A 25,602-nucleotide genomic window follows, 5' to 3' on the forward strand; every position below is an offset into this window, starting at 1 on the left:
CTAGTTATGAGATGTTTGCCCTCCCGGGCCCTTTGGCTCCGCCACTACCTATGTACATCAACGTTCAATCCTCATCAAGATACAACTAGAATCTTCCCCCGTCAGTGCTTCCGAGAGTCGTTCTGGTGCCGACATTCAACCCTCATAATCTTACAATTCATTTATGTATTTTTGACGTCATGGTTGTCCATAAAATAACTCTTTAATAAAAAGGTGGAAATTGTTGTTATGACGTCATTGCAGAAACACTTGTGGCGTCCATTTTTGAAAGAAAAATGTTCAACATTTGTTTGTATTTTGAGAAATTAGAACTGAGGTGATCAATTCTGTTGGATGTGAAACGGTGCTTGGAAAGATGAAAAGGCTACAAGAAATGCTACACGTAAATGAACAACGATCACTCCGAATTGTTGAAATAGGTCAAGACACGTGCATTACAAACTTTGTTTCTGTGGTCGTTGTTGACTGATATAAATACAATACTGTGACGAATTCTGAATGATCACAAGAAAAATGAACAGTCTCTCTATTGGTTAGAAGCTGAAAAAAAAGAAAATTTGATTTGGTATTGGAATTGGAAGGAAAATGGCGCCTAATCTGTGAGTTGTTTTCATTTTAACTTGCCCCCTCCCTTCCCTACAGCCTCCGAAAGCCCATTCCCCCCTTACACGACCACTTTGGTTTCAGAATCATATTCTGATTCATTTTTAAATGGAAATATAAGCTAAAAAGTAGAGGCCTACGGAGAATTCTAATCATTATAAACATTTGAGTTTAGGAAACTTAAAATTTGATTGTCCAGAGTCTAAAAAAGTGGTTCATTTTCATACGCTATTGCTCTGTTACACATGAACATTTGAGAATTTGAGTTTTTGGTTAATTACAAGGAAATTCTGCCCTGAAATCACAGTGGTCGGAGATTAACCTTTACATATGCATACACACATCACCATGACATGTACAGTAGTAGTAGGCTGCATTATCAAATTTCGTCTTAAATTAAAACAAATTATCTTAGATATTTCTTCAGATATGCAATAAAAAGATTAAAATTGTTGTGTTTGACTTTTCTTTATGGATCCCCAACTTTGACACTTTTCATGAGTTAACAACACGACAACGGCTCAACACATTTATAATATTTTTCTTACAAATTCACCATCCAACAACAACAACAAAACTTGTGTGGATTTTAGTGTTTAATTCTCTTCTCGTGCACGTGTAAACTACTAGTTAACCTATAAAATAACATGCACATGTTTTCAGGTTCCAGAATAGTCCAGAAGTGGAGCCCGTCCCTAAAACGTTTAAGGTAGGTCATGATCTCACTGTCTGGTTACAAGCATCTGCTTTTCATCCTCAGCTACGTTCATTCAATGTTCTTTATTCGTTTCTTTATGACAGAGAATTCATCACCCTTCAAAACTTGTTCCGGTATATCTATCCTTCTGCATAGAAAGTGGAACATTTTCGATTTCCTTTACTATAAATTTCATATTTATTTTTGAGCAGCATGACGGTTTCTATCTTCATTATTCGTTTCTCTATAGCAGAGAATTCATTACTTTTCACTTTCAATAGATTCACATCAACGTTTCTTCATTTGAACATTCCAGCTTCTTTTATTCGATTTTCTACAATATATACTAGCGTTTTTTTGCTCTGGCCATTTCAAATAGTTCTCGTACCATTCGTCAAGAGGATTCATCGTATCCGATTCTTTGTAGTAAGTGTTTCGTCAAGTTTTCTCCGATTCTTCTAAATCTAAAGTCTTGACGACTATTCTTTGACAGTCCGTTCTCTCATCTGGGATAGCTGAGCCGAGGATATCTATGACTGTCTCTCCGAAAAACACACTAAACCCCCTTGTATATTTATTCATAAATCTGGATTGGAAATGCAGGAGAAAAACACAAAAAGCTTAAATAGTTTGGAAATCAAATGCCAGCTTGGTAAATATAAACTGATGGTACTTCTCTTTGGAGGAGTCCACTACTATACTACTTTTACTCTCGATTTGGCCTACATTGGACGAGATTTTGCTTGTACGGATTTCTATTCATAAATAAAGACAAGCAAAAATTTCACATAGACCCAACTTGGGTAATAATAAAATAAAACAAGTGAACAACTTTACAAATCTTCCAGTGAAATAATATCACAATATACCGCTACTCTATTTTATAAATAATAAAATGAATCGCGTCGTTTATATTTGAAGAATTAAACACTAAAAACCACACACTCCTTGTCCACTATACACACGGTTTTAAAAATATATTTAAGTAACAATAAACAAATCATATCACTATCCCTTAACCCAGCCAACCCCGACCCCTCCTAAACAGTCTGTCTGTCTATCAGTATTATAATACTGGTTACAAGTGGGCGTATGTTATTGGGGTGCTATCCGGTGCCACACAGACACCTAGCACCCCTCCCCACCACCTTACTGTTCGTATTAAACTAAAATTGCTCTGTGGGTATATTATATCAGATATTTTTCTATAAAAAAATGTAAAGATGTTGGATTTCTTGAATTAATTTATTGCTTGTTGCAAAGTATAAGGGAACCTAACCTCCATCGGTGACTATCAATAAATGTAGTGATATAAATGTATTTGTAGTATATCATAATCAAGGGCGTATTTAGAATGCCCGGAGGGGGGGGGGGGAGTGGCCGTGTGGGCAAGGGACTGGGTTCTACCAGAATGCGACAATGATCATAAAATATAAATTCAGAATATCAGTAGATCGGGTTTTTAAAGATCCACAACTATTGCTCATTTCTCCGATAATTCCCCTGATAATCAATCAAAATTAATCAAAGCTATGGACAGAATCTTGTTTTTTAAAAGAAATAAACAGATGCAACCGGCTTTGAAATGCCACTTACATTTCAAACACGACTTTTCTAGATAATCCTACATCAATACATTGTAACACATTTGTCAGAGGAGAACATACAGAAATATGGCTGTAAATTATATAATTATAATTTGTATTTAATTGGTTGAACGAACGCCGACTTGAACTTAACAATCAAGTTCATTCGCTTAGTATACTGCACGTGAGAGTTTGGGTGAGATGTCGGACAGAGCAATTTGTGTTGTGTATTGAAATGTATTACTAATGTTAGAGTTCATATTCGCCCACCCGCCCAAACACATGCACAACCAATATGTGTTTACTGCGCATTGTTACTAGTTGGTGGCTGGCCTTCTTGCTGTTAAGCTGGCTTGGGATTGCGCAGTCCGATTTAGAATTTACCCTAATGTCTTACCACAATGGTATATTTGTAAATAAAACAAATGGTAGTATATCTCTAGAGACTAACTTTATTACTATCAACAATTTATATACAAAAAATGAGATCATCTTTTCATCATAACCCGTGAGCTTTGACGCCTGCCAAAACTTTTCTTTTTAGAAGAAGACGACTTAGTTTTTCCACCACTTTTTCCAGTCATTTCACCCTGATCTGATGGCGTCATCGAGGATCTCCGTCTTAAAACTGGATCGTCTCCAGTCTTTCCTAGATTTACGGCCTCTGAAATTAGTAAGTAGTATCGCTCGTTATTCCAGTCTAACCAATTGTAAATGGGTAGGCCTACCAAGCCAAGTAATTGATGATCCAGTGGCCCAGTGGTAAATAGGAACGATCAATTCCAAGATTTTGGTGCCGACTAGTGAACCTTGTTGAAATCCTTGCGCAATATACTTGCAATGCCTATAAGATTTCTATAAGAGGTTTTAACCAAGGACCAGCTGGTTGACGGACAACTCGAGTGCTATAGATGATTTAATTTTCATGTACATTATATTTAAGGTCTATACAGAACAATCCACATGTAGAATCTAAAGGTCTAATATTTCTACTAACCTATAAAAGCCGTGTTATCCTGTAATTCTGTTAACAATGGAATAAACTTGGGTTTATTGTTGGACTCTTTATTTGCACTGGAACCTAAAAAGTAATTTTAAAACAAAAATAAGTATAATTGAAATATTTGTGACTGGATAGAATTGAAGCTGGGTATAATCTTGTGCGTTAGCAGTCATCAGTTTAGGCCTATTATCCGTATTAGATATTCCAATTGACTCTCTGACAGCTTTTTGGATCTGGAAATTCCAATCGAAGGTTGATGTTCGGATTCCAGAAATGTGTTGTGAGTGACGAGCTCATACATGAACTTGGAACCTTACAGCTAAATAAATGAATTTGTAAAGCTCGAAACCTCGGTCTTTTGATACAGTTCAATGATCGGAAGAACGTACTAATAGGGAAGGGTACCGAAGAACCATCTGAACGGTACAATGAACCATACTTCATACAATTTAAAAAGTCAACCTACCGTCGACCTCGACCTTGAGTAAAATAACATTTTCTCTTTCATTGATAAATTTTATACCAAAATCATCTTTTTTATTTCTAATATTTTTAACTCGACCTCGTTCATCAGATAATTCTATTGTATCTACAATAACAAAATATAGTTTAAATATTGCCTATATACTCATGCAAGGGGAGAATATCCTGATATATCTTTGTGTTAAAGAGAAAATATACCATAAACTTGCATTGTCTTGATTTTTATCCTTAAATTTTAAGTGGACTGCTCGTGATTTGATTTTGAATCGGGCCTGGATATGCCGAAAGAGAGGGGCAAGGATAACCATTGCTACAGACATGCAATGACCAAACATTATTCGTTTGAGCAGCATCAAATATTTATTTGATAAATATTTTTGACAGTTACGGACAGGCTACCTCAAGAATATCGCCTCCTGTGCTGTAAACATTCAGTACTTCTGAATAATATTCAAATACGATCAATAAAATGAATATGAAATTTGAATAGAGGAGAAAATTGTGTGTTAAGCCTCTTATTGGTAGTAAATCAGAGAAAATAGATCATAGACAGATGAGCCATTGTACAGGGTAGATTAATCATTTTATACAGAAGATTGACTTATTTTGGAAATCTTAATTATAAAACTAGCATTAAAACGACCATTTCATTCGGAACATACAAAACTACCATTGTGTCCAATATATCTTATAATATTAAACACAATTCTAACCTAACATGGGTCGGGGATATTTCTATCAGCTAGGTTTTTGTGTTTGCATCACTCAATTCTGATCGGTGTCAAGCACAGTTTATTACCAACTAGGAAACGATAGCTTGGTGTATGTGAAAACCTCACTATCTTGCCTACAATACCCCATTAATTTCTTTCCAGACTAACACGGTAGTTTGACATGTGTCGGAAGTCTAATTAAAACCAACCACAGTGCCAAGATTTGTACACGGTACCTTTCCAATTGAACACGATATTCTAATAATGGGAATCATGGAAGTGTGGAGTATTTCACAAACCAGAAAACCCCTTCTGACCACAGAATAAAAAACATCAGTTCAACTGATTGAAACCGCAAAATAAAACTCAATATCCAATTTCACAGTAAGGTTATACGTGTACACTGGTAGCAGCAAATGGATTAATATATATGGCCAAGAATTATCGATTATAATTGAGGAAATAATAGTTTCAGAAAATTGTCTTCAGGCTCCAGTTTACGTTGAAACACCATTCTGACACATCAACATGGCTGAAATATTAACAGACTGGTATTAGTGCTTTCTGATTTGCAGCGCTACTCCACTTCATCCACTTCGTTGCGTACCACTGTAAATCAGAAAGAATTAATACTACCGGTATTAACCTACCTTGATCAGAACAATGACACTGTTCTCGAATATTATCTAATAAATGTTCTACTCTACAATTGGCATTAAATATCTTACTCTCGTTACCTGTAAACAAATCAGAGTATTCTTCATTACCAATATATACGTTAGTGATTAAAGAATTTGTCAGCAGTTAGAAACAAGGTCGTGGATGGATGATGCATGTGGTTTTTGGGGAAATCACAGAAAACTATTATTTTCTGGTACCAATCATAGCCATGATATGAATGAAGAGGATACATTTTTAATTCCAGATTTGTAGTATTTTATTAAGGGTGGACAAGGGGTGGGGGTGGTGAGCCAGAAGTTAATGAAATTATTAATCACGAGTTAAAGCGTTATGTCATTATCTACTGAAAGAGTCCTATCAATAGGATACTTATTGCATTTTAAAGTATTTTTTGAAAACAGTTTTATAATTGTGAACAACTTAACATAGCAAATGAAAATAATCATATTCTAACAAGGAAGATTTGCGAGAGAACGTTCTCCCCCCCCCCCCAAGGGTTTGTTTTTACTTTGATCAGCAACTAACATGACAGAAAAATATCGAATCAGAATTTGAAGTTTGTTTCTAGAGTGTTACGCTCTGTGATATTCAGACACTATTTCATTTTATTTCAAGTTAAATGGATGGTTTGATGAAATAATTTAAAATTAAATACTTACTACCATATTTGACAGTGAAGAAGAAGGAACCAAGTTGTTCGTCTGGTGAAGTCATGTCAAATTTTCCTCTTGGACAGTTTTCTATCAGTTTTGTAATAATCCCTGTGATATAAACACTTAATAATCCATCTTTCACCTTAAGGATAATTTCACTAATTCTAATACGTCTGCTCTTTTTTAATATTTCAAAAATCCTCACATTACAAATAATATATCATTGAGAATGGTCTCCGGTTGGCTCGCCTCAAGACACCAGTCTGTGAATATTAAGAATTCTTACCAGAATCTCATTTTGTTCTTCAAGAGGCTACCAGCATTGCTGATATATCTGAAAAACAAAAAAAATACTAAAATTAACTTCAATGGTTTATTCGAACAAGAGAATCCCTAACAAAAGTCCAAAACATTCCGAGCGATATTGAGATACCCCACCATCAAACCCCTGTGTAGCGGAAACTAATCGAACTCACCAAAACTAACATTTTAAGTCCATTTTTAAAGAAATTCCAAAAAAATTCCTAACATTTCCGAGCCATATTGAAGTCCCCACCATCAAAGACCTGTATATTCCAGTACAAGTCAGGTGAAATATACCACAATGTAGGTAATTAGTGTCACAGAAACTCGGCTATAAAATCATTATATTGAATACTGGTTATTGTGTGGTATTGTTTGGAACCAAGAAAATGGTATCCAGGATATTCTATAGTGGTACTGTAATTAATTCTCGACTAATCATTAGTATTCAGGAGTAGTTCCCTAGTAGACAGCAGTTGTAATCTTTAAATCGAACAGAAAAAGATAAAACGTCTGTAGCTCTACTATAAAATGAAATAAAGTTTAACGCCCCACTACCTTGACCATGTTGGCACCCTACTGTTCTGTACTCTTCCGTGCCTTTTCCTTGAATTTTTACGATGATTGTTGTCCGACAGCAAATTGATTTGACGAACACGCCCCTCACCCCCCTAACCTACACCAAGCAATCTAAAATCGTAAAATGAATTACCTGTAATGACAAACCCAAAGTAAAATATCCAAAAATCCACGACCATGTAATACACAATATAGATCTAAAGAGAAATTGTTTGGAGTAATAACCTATAGTAATTTATGGCCTGAATTATAAACCTTTTCATATTTTCATTTATATTGTAGGGAAAGTCTTTACATATTTTTAACCTGTGACCTATCATTGCGGTATAATAGAAGACATTAACGTTGTTGAAAGTAGTTATAGAATGTTATAGGACAAATAGTTAGGTATGCTCGTACACATTTAAAGGGACCCGTTATACCATCAATGTTTTATCCATTTAGGGTCATCTTCACAATGTCAAGCTATTACAAACTTCATCTTCACAATGTCAAGCTATTACAAACTTCTTCTTCACAATGTCAAGCTATTACAAACTTCATCTTCACTATGTCAAGCTATTACAAACTTCATCTTCTCAATGTCAAGCTATTACACACTTTATCTTCCCAATGTCAAGCTATTACCTTGACTACAATAGCCACTATTCTTGTATCACGGAATGCTGCAATTTGATTAGATTATATGCCAGCAAAAACAGCCAATCAGAACCCTCGACAGAAAGGCTTAATGGTTTTGTGTTTACAGACATTCTGTTGAGGCCTCTGGTTGGCTGTATTTCCTATCGTACTAATGAAAGCGCTTCATTTACAAACTTCCATGATACAGGAGAGGTGGCTATTGTAGTCATGGGTGAAGTTCTAATAGAAAACGACTGTTCATCTGCAATAACTAAGGGAATGGATACCTTTATTTATTTTACTGAATGACACTGTATAATTTACTGTACTGATATCTCGGTTTGCCGGAAAACCTGATAAACTATTCAGATAAAATCGACAGTTGAAGTGCCCAATCGATTGCGGTGTGAAGTGCCCTTCAGTATATACTATTTATGGTGGCACTTGATCTGTAATAGATAAATCTTTAATAGTAGCTCAGGTGTTGGACACGTCCTACTATTCTCGTTCTTTAGTAATCTATCTGAATTACAGGAACAATGACAGACGACAGATTTAAAAGTTGCAAATAGAAGGTCTCAAATACACAATGGCTACAAACCTCTTTGTTAAATCTCTTTAAGGTTTTATCTACATGTATATATTGTTATTTAGTAGCAATCAAGTGTAATATATTTCTTTTCAATCCTGACAAAATAGAGATTTATTGTATGCTATGCAATACTTACACAATACATGCACTTGGATTTGTTAAAGGGAACAGAGATTTGTGTATGATATTATGGTTGCTATACAAGCATTGCAACTGAAGAGACAGAAAAACTTATACCTGTCTAAAAGTCTAAATGTAGTATGAAGCATCTGGTGTTTGCGGACTCTGATCATGACCAGTGGCTTAACCAGATAGTGGGGGGCTCCTGGACTGAATAAGATTGGGCCCCTCCCTAGTGATTTTGTTTTAACATGCTGTATTACATTCCAGTCCTCTCTGTATGTCTTAATTTAATGCCTGGTAATATTTCATCTGGAGTGGGTTCGTTGTTAAACTGATCGGGATTCTGCCAGTTAAGTTTGGACATGATTGGCCAGTACAGCAATCAAACTTCAAAAGGCTATCATGTATGATCAAGGAGAGTTTTTTTGTGGAATCTAATGGGACTTTTGTAAGATATTTTTGGCACCAAGCAATCAGAGCCTCTGTATGAGCTGGAACAAGTAGTTAGTGGGAGAACATGCTATAAATGAGCCAGGGCAGGTAATCCTTGTTGCTTATAAATAAAAACAAGTTTTGTATATAAAATTATTTTACTGATAAACATTATGATACAGGACCATACAGATAACATAGAGCTAATGAGGATGAAATTTACATTGTCCATGTTTTATCTGGGGCCATACAGTTGTACAACAATTCATAGAGTTGTACAACAATTCATACACTTGATAAAGATTCCTGTATGTGAGTTGAAACGTTGCTAGTAGGAGTAGTATATTCATGATAGTGTTTTTTTTCTATAGTTATGTCTACTATTAAATTTAAAGATTAATTGATACACTTGTTTAAATATGATATTGGTAGGTCTACATCTTAATCAGATAACCATATTCTACTAACACAAACATGCCAATCAATGTCATAGAACTGCTTAATTCATCTTACAATTACCTACTTATTGTCCTGATCCTATTGCTGGTACAGAAATCTTCACTGTCCCAAGTATCCCCACTCTCCCCTACTACATAACTGTTGTACAATGAATGTATAATCCCCAGACAGGTTTTTATGTATATTGACATACTACAATACATTCTACATAATATAATACAATATACAGAATATACAACAGTTGTATTCTATACAGATACATATACATAGGTAGTCGTTTTACTGATTACATGTGTTTTAAGTACAGACACAGAATGAAGTTGAAACTTTACTCAGTTCTATATTGTGGCCTATTATTATTATATAAGGTTTTTCAGAGCACATTGACATCACTATCAGTTATATTTGTGATCATAAACTTAGGCCTAATCAATGATTTTAAGCAATGATAAGAAAAGGTATTTGTGAGTTTCATGGTATATACTGAGAATAGTAGCATAGTACATAGAAATAAAGCTTGATGTGCTCAAACATCTGGATTAAAATGGCTTAATGCAAATAAACTAATAACAACTGATTAAAATTTGTTAAGAATGAAATAAACACTAATGTTTCCTTTAAAAAGTGAACATTTTATCAAAAAAATAGAGATTGAAATGAAAAAAAGAATTCAAAATGAAAATAATATCACAGATAATAGTTAAAACTGGAATATAGTTATCTATAGTAATTTATAGTCGGTTCTGAAAACATACAAATATAAACAGCCCATTTTATTTTTAGGTAGTGTAAATAATAATCAACACAATATAAGTTTAGTCTGTAGAGTAGAGTTAACACCTTTCTTGTCTACTTTTGATTTTTGTTTTTTTTTGCTTGATAAAAAGATTAGTCCCGAAAAATAGCTACATTTACTGTTAATTGTATTGATGTATTACCTACTGTTTGCGCGTTGTTTTTTTTTATTACTATTTATTCTACTTACAAATAAAGTAGACTGATTGTGTTTAGGATGAATTGGGCCAGATGAGCAGAACAGGACAGAGCTCAGTCCAAGCTGGAAGTATGAGCCAGATCAGCTGGTAAAATAGATATCAAGAATTTATTCATCAAGGTCTCCAAAAACATTCTAGAAGTTATCTTAAATAAAATTTATAACAAAGTTGATAACAAAGTTGATAAAAGTTTAAAGGAATGCTTTAAATATTCATAACAAATAACAAAGAGAGGAAAAAACTGAAAAGCAGGTGCTTAGCCAAAAAATACTTTACAGATAAAAATCAATTAAATTTGAAAAGTGGTAGTAAAAACAGAAAACTAGAAAATATAAGGAATTCAAAAAGTCCCAAAGGAAATTGCTGCGGCCAAATCAGTGCCATGACTCAGATTTTCTATTTGAGTAGGAAAGGGAATTAAGAGTATCTAAAGTGAACATTGGATTATCTGATGATTATTTTACAATGAAGAAGTAGAATTAAATTATAATTATTTATAGGTCTAGCTAGCTGATAGAACTGACTGTTAACTACCTGTATATAAATTATAGAATGAGTTTAAAAAATTCTCTAAAATTACTCTAAGACTACTTCTATCTTTCATAATATCTCCTTTATATACAGATATATATACAATCAGAGACCTTATATATATAGTTATTTATATCAAAATAAAAACAGCTAGGCTATTTTTCAGGGCTGTTGATTTTGATTTACTTGCCAGTCAGTCTTGCTAAAATCTATCAATGTCCAGTTCATTTATTTAATATCTGCAGTTTTGAACCATGAGTCTCAATTAGTGAACAATGAACAATGAAAATTGATCACAGGGAAGATAGGGAGGAGAAGGTGGTCTCCAACATACCTCGGATAGGTTCAGTTTTGTAAATATTTGAAGATCAAATTTGATTTTCATGTCAAAATGTCTGTGTAAGTTAAGTAAACACAACAGCCCACTTTTAATAATATCATTTAGTAGTAAAATTATATACAGAAGTCAAACTAAAATATTTATGCACAGACAGGGATGTGAATTTGTACTGAAAATAGTTTACCATTTTCATTTATTTGGTGGATAACTTCAAATTTCTTAATTCATAAACAAGAGGACTTGAAGCTACTTCAATATGGATAGATTCATCTACTTGACTGACAGGTAGGATAGACAGCTAAAGAAATTCTGCACCAATTCTACCTTACACAATAATAAGCTGTTCCATTTGATGTCCTGCATGTGCATAAATACTGATGACCTACTTTACTTATAATATCATTGAATATGAGGTGGGTCACAAAAACAAACCAACAAACAAACAAACATAATAGACCTGAGAAAACAATATACTAAGTTACAACAAGAATATGATTTAAAATAATTTGTAATAGTTCAGCAAAGATATTGATATTCATATATCCACGGGCCTTATTCTTGAAAACTTAACTAGAATAATGGTAGTGTTGCAGTCATCTGATTATCTGATTGGTCTATCATTAAAATTGATTTTATATTTAGTTTTGCTACCCAATCTTCTTAAAATCAGTATTTTTTTACCTTAAGTTTTCTAGAATAAGACCCCAGGTCTAAATCAAAACATAAACAGTTTATTATATTTTTGGGTAGAAAAAATAGTAACAGAACTTAAACAAGTTAGACTTATTCTGTCAATTAATATCTATACCACCTAAAATAATAGACCACACCCGTTTACGGTTACAATTGACCCCAGATGTTTACGAATATCTTTGCACATCTACCCATACAAGTTAAAATGGCTGAAAAAATTTCCGTAGCACAATTATCCCGAGGCAAACAATAAAAACTGTAATTGAAACATAACAACTCAATGAACACAAAGATAAATCTTCAAAAAAACATAACATAAGTATCATAATAGGAAATAAATGTTTTGCGTGCGTACTTGATTTTCAAGTCTGATAATCAATTTTTTGCACCAATTGAGCACGTTTTTTATATTCGTCTGGAAAGGTATCTCATTTTTAAATCACACGATATCACATAATCACACCTACAGATAACAATTTATCAACAACAATCTCTCTCTGGCTAGTTCCTTAATAGTCGTCTGAATACCACCATTTCTCGATAAATTTAAAAATATCTACATTCAATATCCTTAGTCATTTTCTGTCTCCTGGTTCACAGATTCACAGACATCTTCAAATTGGATGGAAATCACAGCAATGTCTTTGTAAACCACCAAACGAACGATACCCTTCGAATTGTTCCTTACTCTTCACACATACCATTCTTTAACGTCTTTTTTCTTGCCCCGTTTATTCGAATCATTTGCACCCAGTAAAGCACCATTACCTTGCGGCTTTTTAGACTCCAAATATGAGAAATTCTGACTCTCGTCAACTTTGTAGGTTCCTTCATCTCGACTGCGGAACTTATACAACGCGAAAATCAGTATGAGTAGCGCCACCAAAACCCCGGCAGCGATGCCTACTATTAGTCCAATATTTAACGTAGCCACACCTCCAACTGATTCTTTACTATTATCTCCCTTGGGCGGGAAACTACTTTGCAGCGGATAAAATGGAGTAGCTCCCCCTATTCCAGCTGGATTGTATGGATAATCTGGTGTTGGTCCAAAAATATCATCAGTGGATTTATCTCTTGATCTACAATCAGGTCCCGAACAAATTATTGGTCTCTTTCGTGGTCTGAAAATAGAAAAAACCAGCTACCTTAACTAAGATTATTGATTTATTTTCTTGCCAGACTGACAATTTCCCAGGTGAAATCAGACAGACAAATTTCCCAGGTGAAATCAGACAGAAGTTATATTGATATATATTTCCATATAATCCAGGTGTGAAAATTTGAGTAGCGTAATGGTAGGCAAATGCCTCAGTTCTGAACTGATGACTAAAAAGTGTCACTTTCAAAAATTCTGTATTTTAATCCAACAGACCACTTTTGCCTCATTTTTATACGCCCACATCTCTCTATGTGGACGTATATTGTTGGCACCCCTGTCCGACTGTGAGTCGATCCATCCGTCCGTCCGTCAACATTTGCTTGCAAATGCAAATGAAATTCCGTATGTGTATACATATTCATAAAACGAAGATCAAGTTCGAATTTGAGCTATTTTCAACCGTTAGAAACAGAGTTATTGCCCTTGCCTCAAAATCTTGAATATTTACCAGCCGCATGCCGTGGTGGGCGTATATGACTGTGGTCCACTTATCACTTTTTCAAACTCAAAATGAAGATTCAGACTTATATTCCAACGCAAAATTACAAACCAAACTTACCTGGGAGTGGTGGTAGTTGGGGGTTGAGGGGTGGTATTAATAATAACTGTGGGGGTAATGATGTCATCATCTAACCCAGAACCAACAGATGTACAATCATCTTCATCATCACTATGGCAACCAGCTCCAGCACCAGAAAATATGATGTCATCAGTAACACCTAATTTAGGCGTAGTCTGCTGAAATGGAAGAACAAAAAATTCCAAACATAAATTTTTGATGCATTCATAAGAGGAAGACTGGACTTACTGAGCTGTCTCAATGTCTAATGCCACACTGCAGTTGGGTAAATCAACTTAGCTTCTCTGACAGGAAGTTATTTTAACTTATAATGTTGTTACTTGTCAATAAGCTTCTGTTTTTCACAGAGCCCACATAGCTTACATTATTTTGGTATTAATTCATATTTACAAATTCATTTAAACAGAGTCTACTTTTTATTCAAAGACATTCATGTTCATTTCAGCAATATATATATATATATAGAATATAATAATACAATCATAACCTTATAAATCATGCCAACATTTAGTCTAATTAGTCTGACTATAAAACACACAGTAAATCAGCATATGATTAATGACATAAGATGGAAACAAGCAAATTGCTTTTGCTATATTGAATGTTGTTGGTATGTAATATGAATTACCTTATAAATATATAAAACAAGATCTCTCTAAGTTTTCTACACATGAAGGTACATTTCTTAAACTAAAATACAATATTCTTTTTTTATTAAATCTTAAGTAAATCTGAAAATGCATGGAAGAATATATTTAGTGATAGTTCATTGAAAGTTTCCACCACACATTTTATTGATGATAACTGTTGCTGAAGATTATGTTCTTAAAGATAAGACACCCATTTTTTATATCCTAAACTATCCTAATTTCCCTTAAAAAAAACTCTATTTACATAAAGAAATAAACCTAGATACAGCATGATTCAATATAGATAATATAATATATACAAGTAGATCTAATTATAATATTCACCATTAACATGCCTATATACATACACTGAGCAGTGATAACTCGAGAATCCAGAACTACACAGACTGCCCTTTCCTTTATTCTATCAGGTATTATTAATATCATACTAATAATAACATTGGCCAATTAGAGGCCTTCAAATTGTTTACAAATGTAAATGGAAAAAAAGCTAAATATTAATTTGATTAAATTAAATTTCATAGATTGATGGTTTCAAATGAATAATGCTAAGTGAGCGTTCTTTTTTCTGATGGTAAAAGACAATTGATAATAATTTCTCTAGCTTTCTCCTGACCAGTAAATTTGACAAGTCTAGTCTGTATATATATTATAAAACATGCTGTATCTATAACATCAATATTATTAATATCATATATAAACATCTAATATTCATTATTTAACATCCAATATTATTATTATTCATGTGAAAAAGGGAAAAATTCCATGCGAATTGTTTATTATATTTTACACTGCCCCATTTTTGAAAAAGTACTAAGCTTTGAGTTTTGTTGAAATGTTCACTCTTGGAGCAAAAAATGCCTCTGAGACTCTTGAATAAGTTATATTAAGAAAATGCATTGAATAAACGCAAAATGACCCTCTTGTTGCCACTGAATAAATGAATTGCTCAAAAAAATCAAAAACAAAATTCCCCAAATACTAAGAAATTTAAACTCATGCAAAATTTGTTAAAAACATGCAAGATATTGAATTTATCCCTTTTTCACATCAATAAAAAAATTCAAAACTATACCCAGAGAATTGTTTGGGATGATCCTTCCAGGAGAGAAAACATGGATGTCCTCGGAAAATTCTCCAGGAACCAGTCTGTGGAAGTTTCTGGTTTTGTTTCAAATTCCTGACGGAGGGGAAAAAATGTTGGCGAAAAAATTCCATCATCTTTATCCAAAATATCCTTTTCAACTTTGTGACTGTCTAGTTTGATTTTTGACGTTGATTTTCTGTTTGAATTCCCAAAATTGTGATTTAATTCATTTTGGGATTCTCCATCAATTTCTTCATTATCATCTTCGCCATTAAAAACATCTCCTCCACTTCCTTCCTTGATATTATTCCAACTTTCTTCAGAATCATCAAAAATACCACCATCACTCTCCTTTCCTGAAATAACCTTTTCCAGTATTTGAGAAGACTTATCCTTCGGATCTTGGTGCCAAAATTTCTGAATATGAGTTCCAGAATGCGTTAAAAACTTGTATCTATTTTTAGTAACAGTGTGAAATCTGTCTGGTCGTTGATGTATGACATCATAAGAACAATGTCCAGGGTGAGTAAACTTTCCAGAATAAACGGCTGAACCCGGTTTATTGTACAATTTCACATTTTTCTCTTCCGAAGTCTGTCTCGTGCTTTTACTCTTGACTCGCTCCTTTTTTGGGGGTTCTGGAACAGACGTAGGTTTCAGCAAGACTTCATCATAAAAAGAATGAACTAATTTCATCACTTGATGCCGTTTCTGTCCCAATTTCTCTGTCCGTTTCGTTCGTTTGTTCACATAATTATAAAAATGGCGAATGTTTTGTTTTAAACTGACTTTTCGGCCGCGATTTAAATGATTTTTGTTTGCCATGTTCCGAATGTTGACAGACTTCTAGAAAAGATGAAAGAAAGCCAAGAATATGAGAGAAAACTGAATTTAGAGAAAAAAAAACTCATCAAGACATCAGAGAATCAATAGAGGCCTTGCTAATCAAACGATCTTAAAACAATTCCATATCAGAATACCATCTTCGCAATTCTGGGGAAATTTGATAAGAAGCAACACAGTTGGAATCTAAACGCCAAAATCAATACCTTTATTACTAGAATCAAGGTTTAAAAACTCCAGGATTGAAGCTAGAAAGTTGAATTGCCTATTTGACTATATTCACCAGTCACTTGCTATTCATACAGGGTTGTCGATTAGACAATACTTGCCATTGATGTCTGATTAGAAACCTAAATTATCTGATTCCTCATACACTTGCAAAATATTGGTCTTGCAGTTCGGTCATGATGTAATTTCTCTGAAATTCTTCAAGTACATTTTTGTCAAATATTTTCACTTAATATAAATTGGATTAAACTCTACTTCTAAAGAGATTTTCTATCATTTGTATATGTGTTCAAACACTAATAGCTTCTATATTTAATTTGTTTGTGTTTTTTTGACCAATTGAATTTTTTGTCTGTGGTTCTTGTAATTCTGGAGCTTGACCATGTCATGACCTCACTATTGTCAACACAAATACTGAATGGTAACCTCATGATTTGGTCAAGTTACATCAAAGAAAAGAAAACAGAATAGTGGAAAAAACAAAATGTGTTCCCGATACACATACAAAGTCTAGAAAAACTCTTTTAATCTTTTAAGGATAAATTCATAAGAAGAGACATCTTAAGAAATTTGATTGAAAAAGAATTAAATCGTCATGACAATGTCAACAAAAACTCCCCTGACATTTTATAAAGTATGACATTTTGAAAAGAACGTCTGCACGAAATTACCACAATTCAGACTAATTAAATAGACAATAGTTTTTAGGAGAGTTTGTAGACTGACAACGTTGAGGTCAAAATGACCAGAGAACATGATATATAATTCTAACTTCTTCAAATGCAGGTATAATTGGCGAGTCAACTACAAACTATGCAAGTTTGAGAGGTTATCTGTGGTACCAGTTGACTAAGATTTCAGGGCGGAGTCAGGTTTACATCCAAGGGGGGCGAAATATCTGATTTGCCTGAATTTCTAATCTAGTTATGAGATTTTCGCCCGAAAAAGGGGTTAGGGTTAGGGGCTGCCCCCTCTTGCTCCCCTACTAAGATTCTTGTCCTGGCAAAAATTTTCTCTTGGTGCACAACTTTTGCAATTCAAGAGTCTATTTGGGCATTACCATGACAATTTACATCCCTTAACAATTCAATTCATAGCAACAAGAACACAACATTGTTTCCAACAATCCATTCCTTACTATTCCAAATATTTTCAACAATTTAAAATTTTCTTTCAAAATAATTCTTTCACCTATTTTCATACATTCATGTAATCAAAAATAATTAAAATTTCCGAAAATCAATCTATACACATGATAAACGTTGCTAAAATTCAGCATTTTTTCAAATTAAATTTATTTTTAATAACTATGTAATTAGGAATCCTATAAGATAAAATTGATTTTTCAATCTTCATTTCAACTGAGAATATTTTTATAGATTTGATAGCTAGAAAGATTGACTTGAGATATCTAGTATACTGAAAATTATCAATTCTAATTAGTTGACAGCATCAATGATGTGGAACTCTTTTATTAGAGAAACCTAATTAGATCATTAAGAGAGGTAAAACATCAAATATTCATCAACAAGATATGCTGCCTTAAAAATATCCAGAAATTTAAACTAAATAAAATAGATTTAATATGTCACAATGACATTTCAGCTTAATGAAAAAACAACAATAGGTTGAAAGCTGACACAGCAAAGACTCCTAATAGAATGGCTTTGAATTAAGATATTATCTTGCCTTGAGGTGGAACAAAACCTACTTGATAACCAAGCAGTCTACTATATAGCTTGTTGTTGATTTGGCTATCCAACTACAGTCTACTCAGTCTTAAATGTGCAGAGAAACTCTGAGAAAGATCAATGCCTAGTAGAAAGGATCATTGTAAACCTAAGTTGTAATCCATGTAAAATCATTACCAAGAGGTTTGACCCAGTACCAGCTGGTAGAAATGATCCTTGTGAACCCAAGTTGTTATTCTTGTAAAATCAATACCAAGAGGCTTGGCTATGGACATGCTAGTAGAAATGATCCTTGTGAACCCAAGTTGTTATTCTTGTAAAATCATTACCAAGAGGCATGGCCATGGAACCAGCTAATATCACTGATCCTTGTGAACCCAAGTTGTTATGCTTGTAAAATATTGTTTCTTTCTTTCTCCACCTAAAGTCTAAAATATTAAAAGCTGCCAGTTTTGATGCAGAGCTATCCAACACCATGTGACCCACCCCTTAATTTGTCAACATGAGTAATAAATTGTATGTTTGAAATATAAGGAAATAGAGAGAAGATGAAATTGAAGAAATGTTGTACCAAGTAACCAAGATTAAAAGTAGGCCTAAATTAGTGAATATGCTATATTACCACTCACTATTATGGTGTCTGCATAATGCCAACTTGTTTATTTTCACAGATATACTGTAGGATAATATAAATAGCATTATATTCAGTAATATACAGTAAATTAATCCTTACCCTGATTCCCATTGTGGACTGCATCTCGGTAATATCTTCTTTAGGTTGGAGACCCTCCACAGATTCAGGTAAATCTTTTATATTATCTTTCCTGAAATTAAAAAAATAACAAATCAATGTATTTTGTGGGAAAAAAAAACAATAAAGATCTCATTAAAATAGTTTATAGTGTATAGAGTTGGGTTTGATCCTTCTTGAGTGTTTAGGATTTCCTGAAGACAAGACTGACTTAATATCAATAAAATAAAACAACCTCAACCATTAGCAAACAATTAACAGTCATTATAACATTTTTATGTTGTATCTTGTTGGGTTTCGATTTAAAATTAGTATTTTAAACTCAAATAAAAATGAAGGTGAGAGAAACGTAATGAAGAGTCTGAGAGGGGAGATTACTCTCATTAAGTCAGTGTTGTCATGTTAGTACTCGTTAATAGAAATCGTCTAGTGACTGTAATTAACTCCATAGTCTAGTGTTTCTTAGATTCGTGTTAGATTTACCTTGAAATTGATGAGAAAGCTTGGAAAGTTCATAGCTTTTAATGTTTATTATTTAGATTTGTCAGCTCAGAATCCATTTCAGAAAGATCACAAAGATAATATGCTGTATTTGGTTTTTGTTCAGAAGGCCATCATGAGATTCCACAAAGCTAATAATTATATTTTTGGTATTTAGATTCGTAAACTCAGTCACTTTCAGTAAGTCTACATAGTTTATTTAGTACTTGTATTGTTTGCTATGCATCTCTTTGTTTGTAGGGAGTTCACATAGATACTAATTTTAATGTGTTCAACAACACTGCATCCTGACTGGAAGAATCCTTTTTATTTAGGTTAGGTATCTTTAATTTCAAAACTTTAATAACCTTAAAAACTTGAGGTAATATTTCAATTTTTCAGACTAAAATATTGATCATTTTCCTTTAAATTTGTAATTTATTTGTCTCGTTACATTTTATTTATTTTCTTTCTATGAAAGTGTTAGACCAACTAATCTTTCTCAAGAAAATAAGAGAACAGGACCATTGACTTAAACTTTCTACAGTCATTCATTTGAGTATTTTATTAAGAAATCTAATCATTCTTAAACACCTGATGGTACTTCTCTTTGGAGGAGTACTCTACCACACAACTTAAACTCTCGATTTTGCCATATTTTGGATGAGATTTTGATCAACGGAATTGATACACCATTTCCTATTTGTGTTAATCAGTTTAATGTTCCATCTGAATGACTAAATATAACATTATTTCATATCTTAGGGTAGAACAAGGTCTACAAATAATGCCAGAATCATATCACAGACCTAGCTGTATATTCTCTAAACCTTAACAAAGATCAAAATCAAGATTGGTTAATAAAACTAAATTTAAAATTGATTTTAGTGATTGACCAATCAGATGACTGAAACACATCATTATCAGTTCTGAGAATAACACTCCCTAGTGAGTAAACATGCACCTTGTAGAGCAATCAACCTATTTTTATTGGAAATTTTTCCCTGAGTTAGAATCTATACAGTAAACACAAAAACATTGCCAGTTACTTTGATGTACTGTTAAATTATTGAATGTTTTATAATAAAGAGTAGTAATATCAATATATGTTTTTTATAATTATCTATATCATTTCATAGTGCTAGCAAATACTGTCAGAATCAATTTTAAAACACACAGACAATGACAAAAACATCATCTATATTTTATCATGTAACAAGTTAGTTTTTTCAGAGACAGGAAGGTTCCAAGCCCGAGAAATTCCTTCTACAACCAGGATCTTAAAGCTTATCATTAAACCCTTTTTACATTACAAAAAAAATACATCCTCAGAATGGAACCGATAAATTTTTTGTAGTAAACAGGCAAGCGTTCTGAGAACCATTCGGGCCAATCTCGTAGAGGTAGTCTCAAAATAGTTCTGACAGACTCAATAAACTAATGCAATGTAAACTAGAATCATTAAATATACTGAATCTAACTGTTTGTTTTCCTGAACTACTCATCAACCTGCTATAACTTCTGACCAGTGATAAATGGTAGTTTTTAACTGATTGTCTACCAGACAGAAATCAATATTGTGATATACAGTAGGGGTAAGCAAAGACATGTTGGCCCCCAGGGATATAACTAAGATTTGATTATGGTTTAGACGAGTTGATGTGATAAGCATGATTTGTCAGAAACTAATATACGTTGAAAATAACCTGACTTCGTAATTGCGAAATAATATTCTCATAAACACTCTTATTTTTACATTTATCTTCAGACTAGTAGAAACTTGTCTACCTTTTCTCTATTTTTATTTTCTCTCACATGGATATAATCATCTAGACATTTAATTTACTAACTGTTCATTTTCACCTCTCTCTATAATGTTACAGAATGTAACATCAAGTTTCTCCACCAAAAATCATCATCTAAGCATTTTATTTACCAGCTGATAGAGCTCAATTACAGCTATCTGTATAGTCGTCCAAATATTTACTTTACCAGCTGATAGAACTCAATGTCAGCTATCTGTATAGTCTTCTAAATATTTACTTTACCAGCTGATAGAACTCAATTTCAGCTATCTATATAGTCGTCCAAATATTTACTTTACCAGCTGATAGAACTCAATGTCAGCTATCTGTATAGTCGTCCAAATATTTACTTTACCGGCTGATAGAGCTCAATTACAGCTATCTGTATAGTCATCTGAATATTTACTTTACCCGCTGATAGAACTCAATTTCAGCTATCTATATAGTCATCTAAATATTTACTTTACCCGCTGATAGAACTCAATTTCAGCTATCTATATAGTCGTCCAAATATTTACTTTACCCGCTGATAGAACTCAATTACAGCTATCTGTATAGTCGTCCAAATATTTACTTTACCAGCTGATAGAACTCAATGTCAGCTATCTGTATAGTGATCTAAATATTTACTTTACCAGCTGATAGAGCTCAATTACAGCTATCTGTATAGTCATCTAAATATTTACTTTACCAGCTGATAGAGCTCAATTACAGCTATCTGTATAGTCATCTAAATATTTACTTTACCAGTTGATAGAGCTCAATGTCAGCTATCTGTATAGTGATCTAAATATTTTCTTTACCAGCTGATAGAGCTCAATTTCAGCTATCTGTATAGTCATCTAAATATTTACTTTACCAGTTGATAGAGCTCAATTTCAGCTATCTGTATCATTCTTTAGAATACACATCCATAACTAAGTTTGTTCACAACTAAATAAATTGATAACGAGATTGCCATAATATGTGAATATGTATCAATACACAGCCAAACTACTGAAAAAACACCTAGAACTTTGTCAGATTGAAAATTCCTCTGGCTGGAATTTTCGCTCTTTTTCTACTTCAAGAAATGAAGCACTTAGGCTTAATAATGAAATTTTAAAATGGAGAAAAGCAATTCATTCCGTCTGGCCTGTATTTAGTGAAGTGTTTATTTCCACTGGGAAATTATCTCTTCATGTTTCTGTCATTTCAAATTCTGAGAGAAAATCTGATGATAATATAAATATTATATATATATATATTACTAGCTAGGTCTAAAAGGTCCATCATTTATTAATGTGTAATTTTTTATAGCTTTAGAGGTTTGAGTTGTTATAATGCAAAGAGATTCAAAATGTTTTCTAGCCTTTGAATACATACCAATAATAGATATAATTCAGACAGCTTTTTTCATATTCATTCATATGGCATCAAATATTGGCAATTCATGATGCATTTAGATCAGACAAAAAACATTAGAATGCACAAGGCATTGATATCTATATATCTAGTGATTCTATATAATATTTGATAACACTGTCTGTATGAACATGTGAAATTTTGAGTTAATAAATGTTAGAAATAGTATATCTATATATCTAGTGATTCTATATAATATTTGATAACACTGTCTGTATGAGTATGTGAAACATTGAGTTAATAAATGTTAGAAATAGTATATCTATATATCTAGTGATTCTATATAATATTTGATAACACTGTCTGTATGAGCATGTGAAACATTGAGTTAATAAATGTTAGAAATAGTATATCTATATATCTAGTGATTCTATAATATTTGATAACACTGTCTGTATGAGTATGTGAAATGTTGAGTTAATAAATGTTAGAAATAGTATATCTATATATCTAGTGATTCTATATAATATTTAATATCACTGTCTGTATGAACATGTGAATCATTGAGTTAATAAATGTTAGAAATAGTATATCTATATATCTAGTGATTCTATAATATTTGATAACACTGTCTGTATGAGTATGTGAAATTTTGAGTTAATAAATGTTAGAAATAGTATATCTATATATCTAGTGATTCTATATAATATTTAACATTGAGTTAATAAATGTTAGAAATAGTATATCTATATATCTAGTGATTCTACATAATATTTGATAACACTGTCTGTATGAACATGTGAAACGTTGAGTTAATAAATGTTAGAAATAGTATATCTATATATCTAGTGATTCTATATAATATTTGATAACACTGTCTGTATGAACATGTGAAACGTTGAGTTAATAAATGTTAGAAATAGTATATCTATATATCTAGTGATTCTATATAATATTTAATAACACTGTCTGTATGAACATGTGAAACGTTGAGTTAATAAATACAGAAATAGTATATCTATATATCTTGAGCTTCTTTACCTAACCCTATTTCTATAGGTCTTACAAACAGAATAAAAAGAATGCTAGGCTGTTTGTTTGAAAGTTGCCGGCAGTAAACAGCTTACTAAAGTCAAATTTTATGTTGTATCCCAAGCCATTCTATTTCTCTAATCTCTATAAAACTGTTTTTTTCTACTAAAAAAGACTGTTAAGAATGTTTTAAATGGACAAAAATTGATTTCCTAAAAGGCAGAAAACAAATCATTGGAAAGTAATCTTCTGATTCCCAGACAACCTGTAAGCCACAACATCCAAAAGCTTTTTAGTTTTACGCAATCAGTGTTAAAATCTGCTGCTCTGATAGGTACAGTCTGATTGAATTTATCATGGTGCATCTAAATCTTCATGGTTCAGAAACAATCCAGTTCATTTCTAAAAGTTTTTTTTACTGTTACAGAGCAACAATAATGAGAAAAACTTTCTGTATTCTGTGAGGGTTAGTTTCCAATATTAGCAGAACCATCACTAAGAAATATTATTCAAATTTGCTTCAAATGAAGAGAAATTCCTCAAGGCCTCATTCTTGGAAAACTCCATCTCAGTCTCTGTCCTATATTATAACTTTGTCCAATAACCTTCTCTAAATGCTTGTTAACTATCATTCCATTACTCTAATACATTGTATTGCAATGTTTTTGATGCATCATTCTTTTAATATTCTCTATCCTAGTTCTATCTCACTTCTAATAACCTTCTCTAAATGCTTGTTTAACACTATTAGAAACTCTAATACTGTAAAGTTTTTGGTAAATTGTGTCTATCCAACTTTATACTGATTTATAGTTACAACCTTCCCTTAATGCTTGTTAAACACTATTACAAAACTCTGATATAATATTGTAAAGTTTTTGATAAATTTGCGTGTTTGTATAATTAGAATGTAACATCTCTATCCTAGTTTATTCTGACTTCATGATATTGATTTTATACAAACAAAGATCTATTTCTTATGAAGACTTTTGAAGACAGACGCCTTCAAGGCAAACTGAGAAAAAAAATCTAATTTCAGTAATTTCATCACCGTGTTTTCCACATGGCCACTAAGGAGATTGAAGAGCTGAGTCAATCACGACAAGGGGAGACTACTGGGACAGGTTCTTGACAAATTGTTTTTCCTATTAGACGTATATTATATTAATATGTATCTTTCTGGATAAATAGATCTATCATCTGTAAACAATCTTTATTGTCTACCAGTTTGGGTTCACTTCAACATTTTTTTTTGGCCCATTTTTATAGAAAAGTATGACATCAACTAACTCTTGGTTAAATTTATGAGGGTTGCCCACACCATCCCCTAACATTTTTGTTGTTGATAGCATTATTACCATATTATCACCACCAGAATCTCAATTTAAATAATATCTCCTTTGTGACATCATCATCTGCTTGCTGCTACTGAGATATTTCCCTACATTTATTTCCATAAAAAAAGGTTTTTAAAAGGGGATGGCCAATCTTTCGCCCTTAACATAGCATCCTACATTAAATAAAGCATATTTTGTTGATTTATGGTAGAGAAATTGAAAACGGTGGGTCCAGTGAAAATTTCGTTAGGAAAAAAACAAAAAATTGGTAGAATTGGGCATCATATCAGGGATGGATTTAATGTAATCTGATATCTATTTGGAGGTTTATCTAAAGTTGATGGTGTGTAGCATTTTTTAATGTAATCTGATATCTATTTGGAGGTTTATCTAAAGTTGATGGTGTAGCATCCTTTAATGTAATCTGATATCTATTTGGAGGTTTATCTAAAGTTGATGGTGTGTAGCATCCTTTAATGTTATCTGATATCTATTTGGAGGTTTATCTAAAGTTGATGGTGTGTA

General features: G+C 32.6%; 2 protein-coding genes across 2 annotated transcripts in view; both read right to left on the bottom strand.

Annotated features, from left to right (window-relative positions):
- Positions 1-3,374: 3,374 nt before the first annotated feature.
- Positions 3,375-9,001, bottom strand: LOTGIDRAFT_173432 (hypothetical protein; the record flags this gene model as incomplete). The annotated part of the gene is made up of 7 exons (XM_009050915.1): positions 3,375-3,550; positions 3,884-3,967; positions 4,356-4,478; positions 5,736-5,822; positions 6,426-6,619; positions 6,706-6,753; positions 8,898-9,001. The coding sequence occupies 7 exons, from the start codon at positions 8,999-9,001 to the stop codon at positions 3,375-3,377; spliced, it is 816 nt and encodes a 271-aa protein (XP_009049163.1).
- A 3,777-nt stretch (positions 9,002-12,778) lies between these two features.
- LOTGIDRAFT_141333 (hypothetical protein) overlaps positions 12,779-25,602 on the bottom strand; it is a gene marked incomplete at both ends in the record, with an annotated part of 43,789 nt that continues 30,965 nt past the window's right edge. The window contains 3 exons of the mRNA XM_009050916.1: positions 12,779-13,098; positions 13,891-13,987; positions 16,143-16,264. Of these exons, the coding sequence (XP_009049164.1) occupies positions 12,779-13,098; positions 13,891-13,987; positions 16,143-16,264 (539 nt within the window). The remainder of the gene's footprint in view (positions 13,099-13,890; positions 13,988-16,142; positions 16,265-25,602) is intronic.

Source organism: Lottia gigantea (genome assembly GCF_000327385.1).
Source record: "Lottia gigantea unplaced genomic scaffold LOTGIsca_159, whole genome shotgun sequence".
NCBI classification, from domain to species: Eukaryota; Metazoa; Mollusca; class Gastropoda; family Lottiidae; genus Lottia; species Lottia gigantea.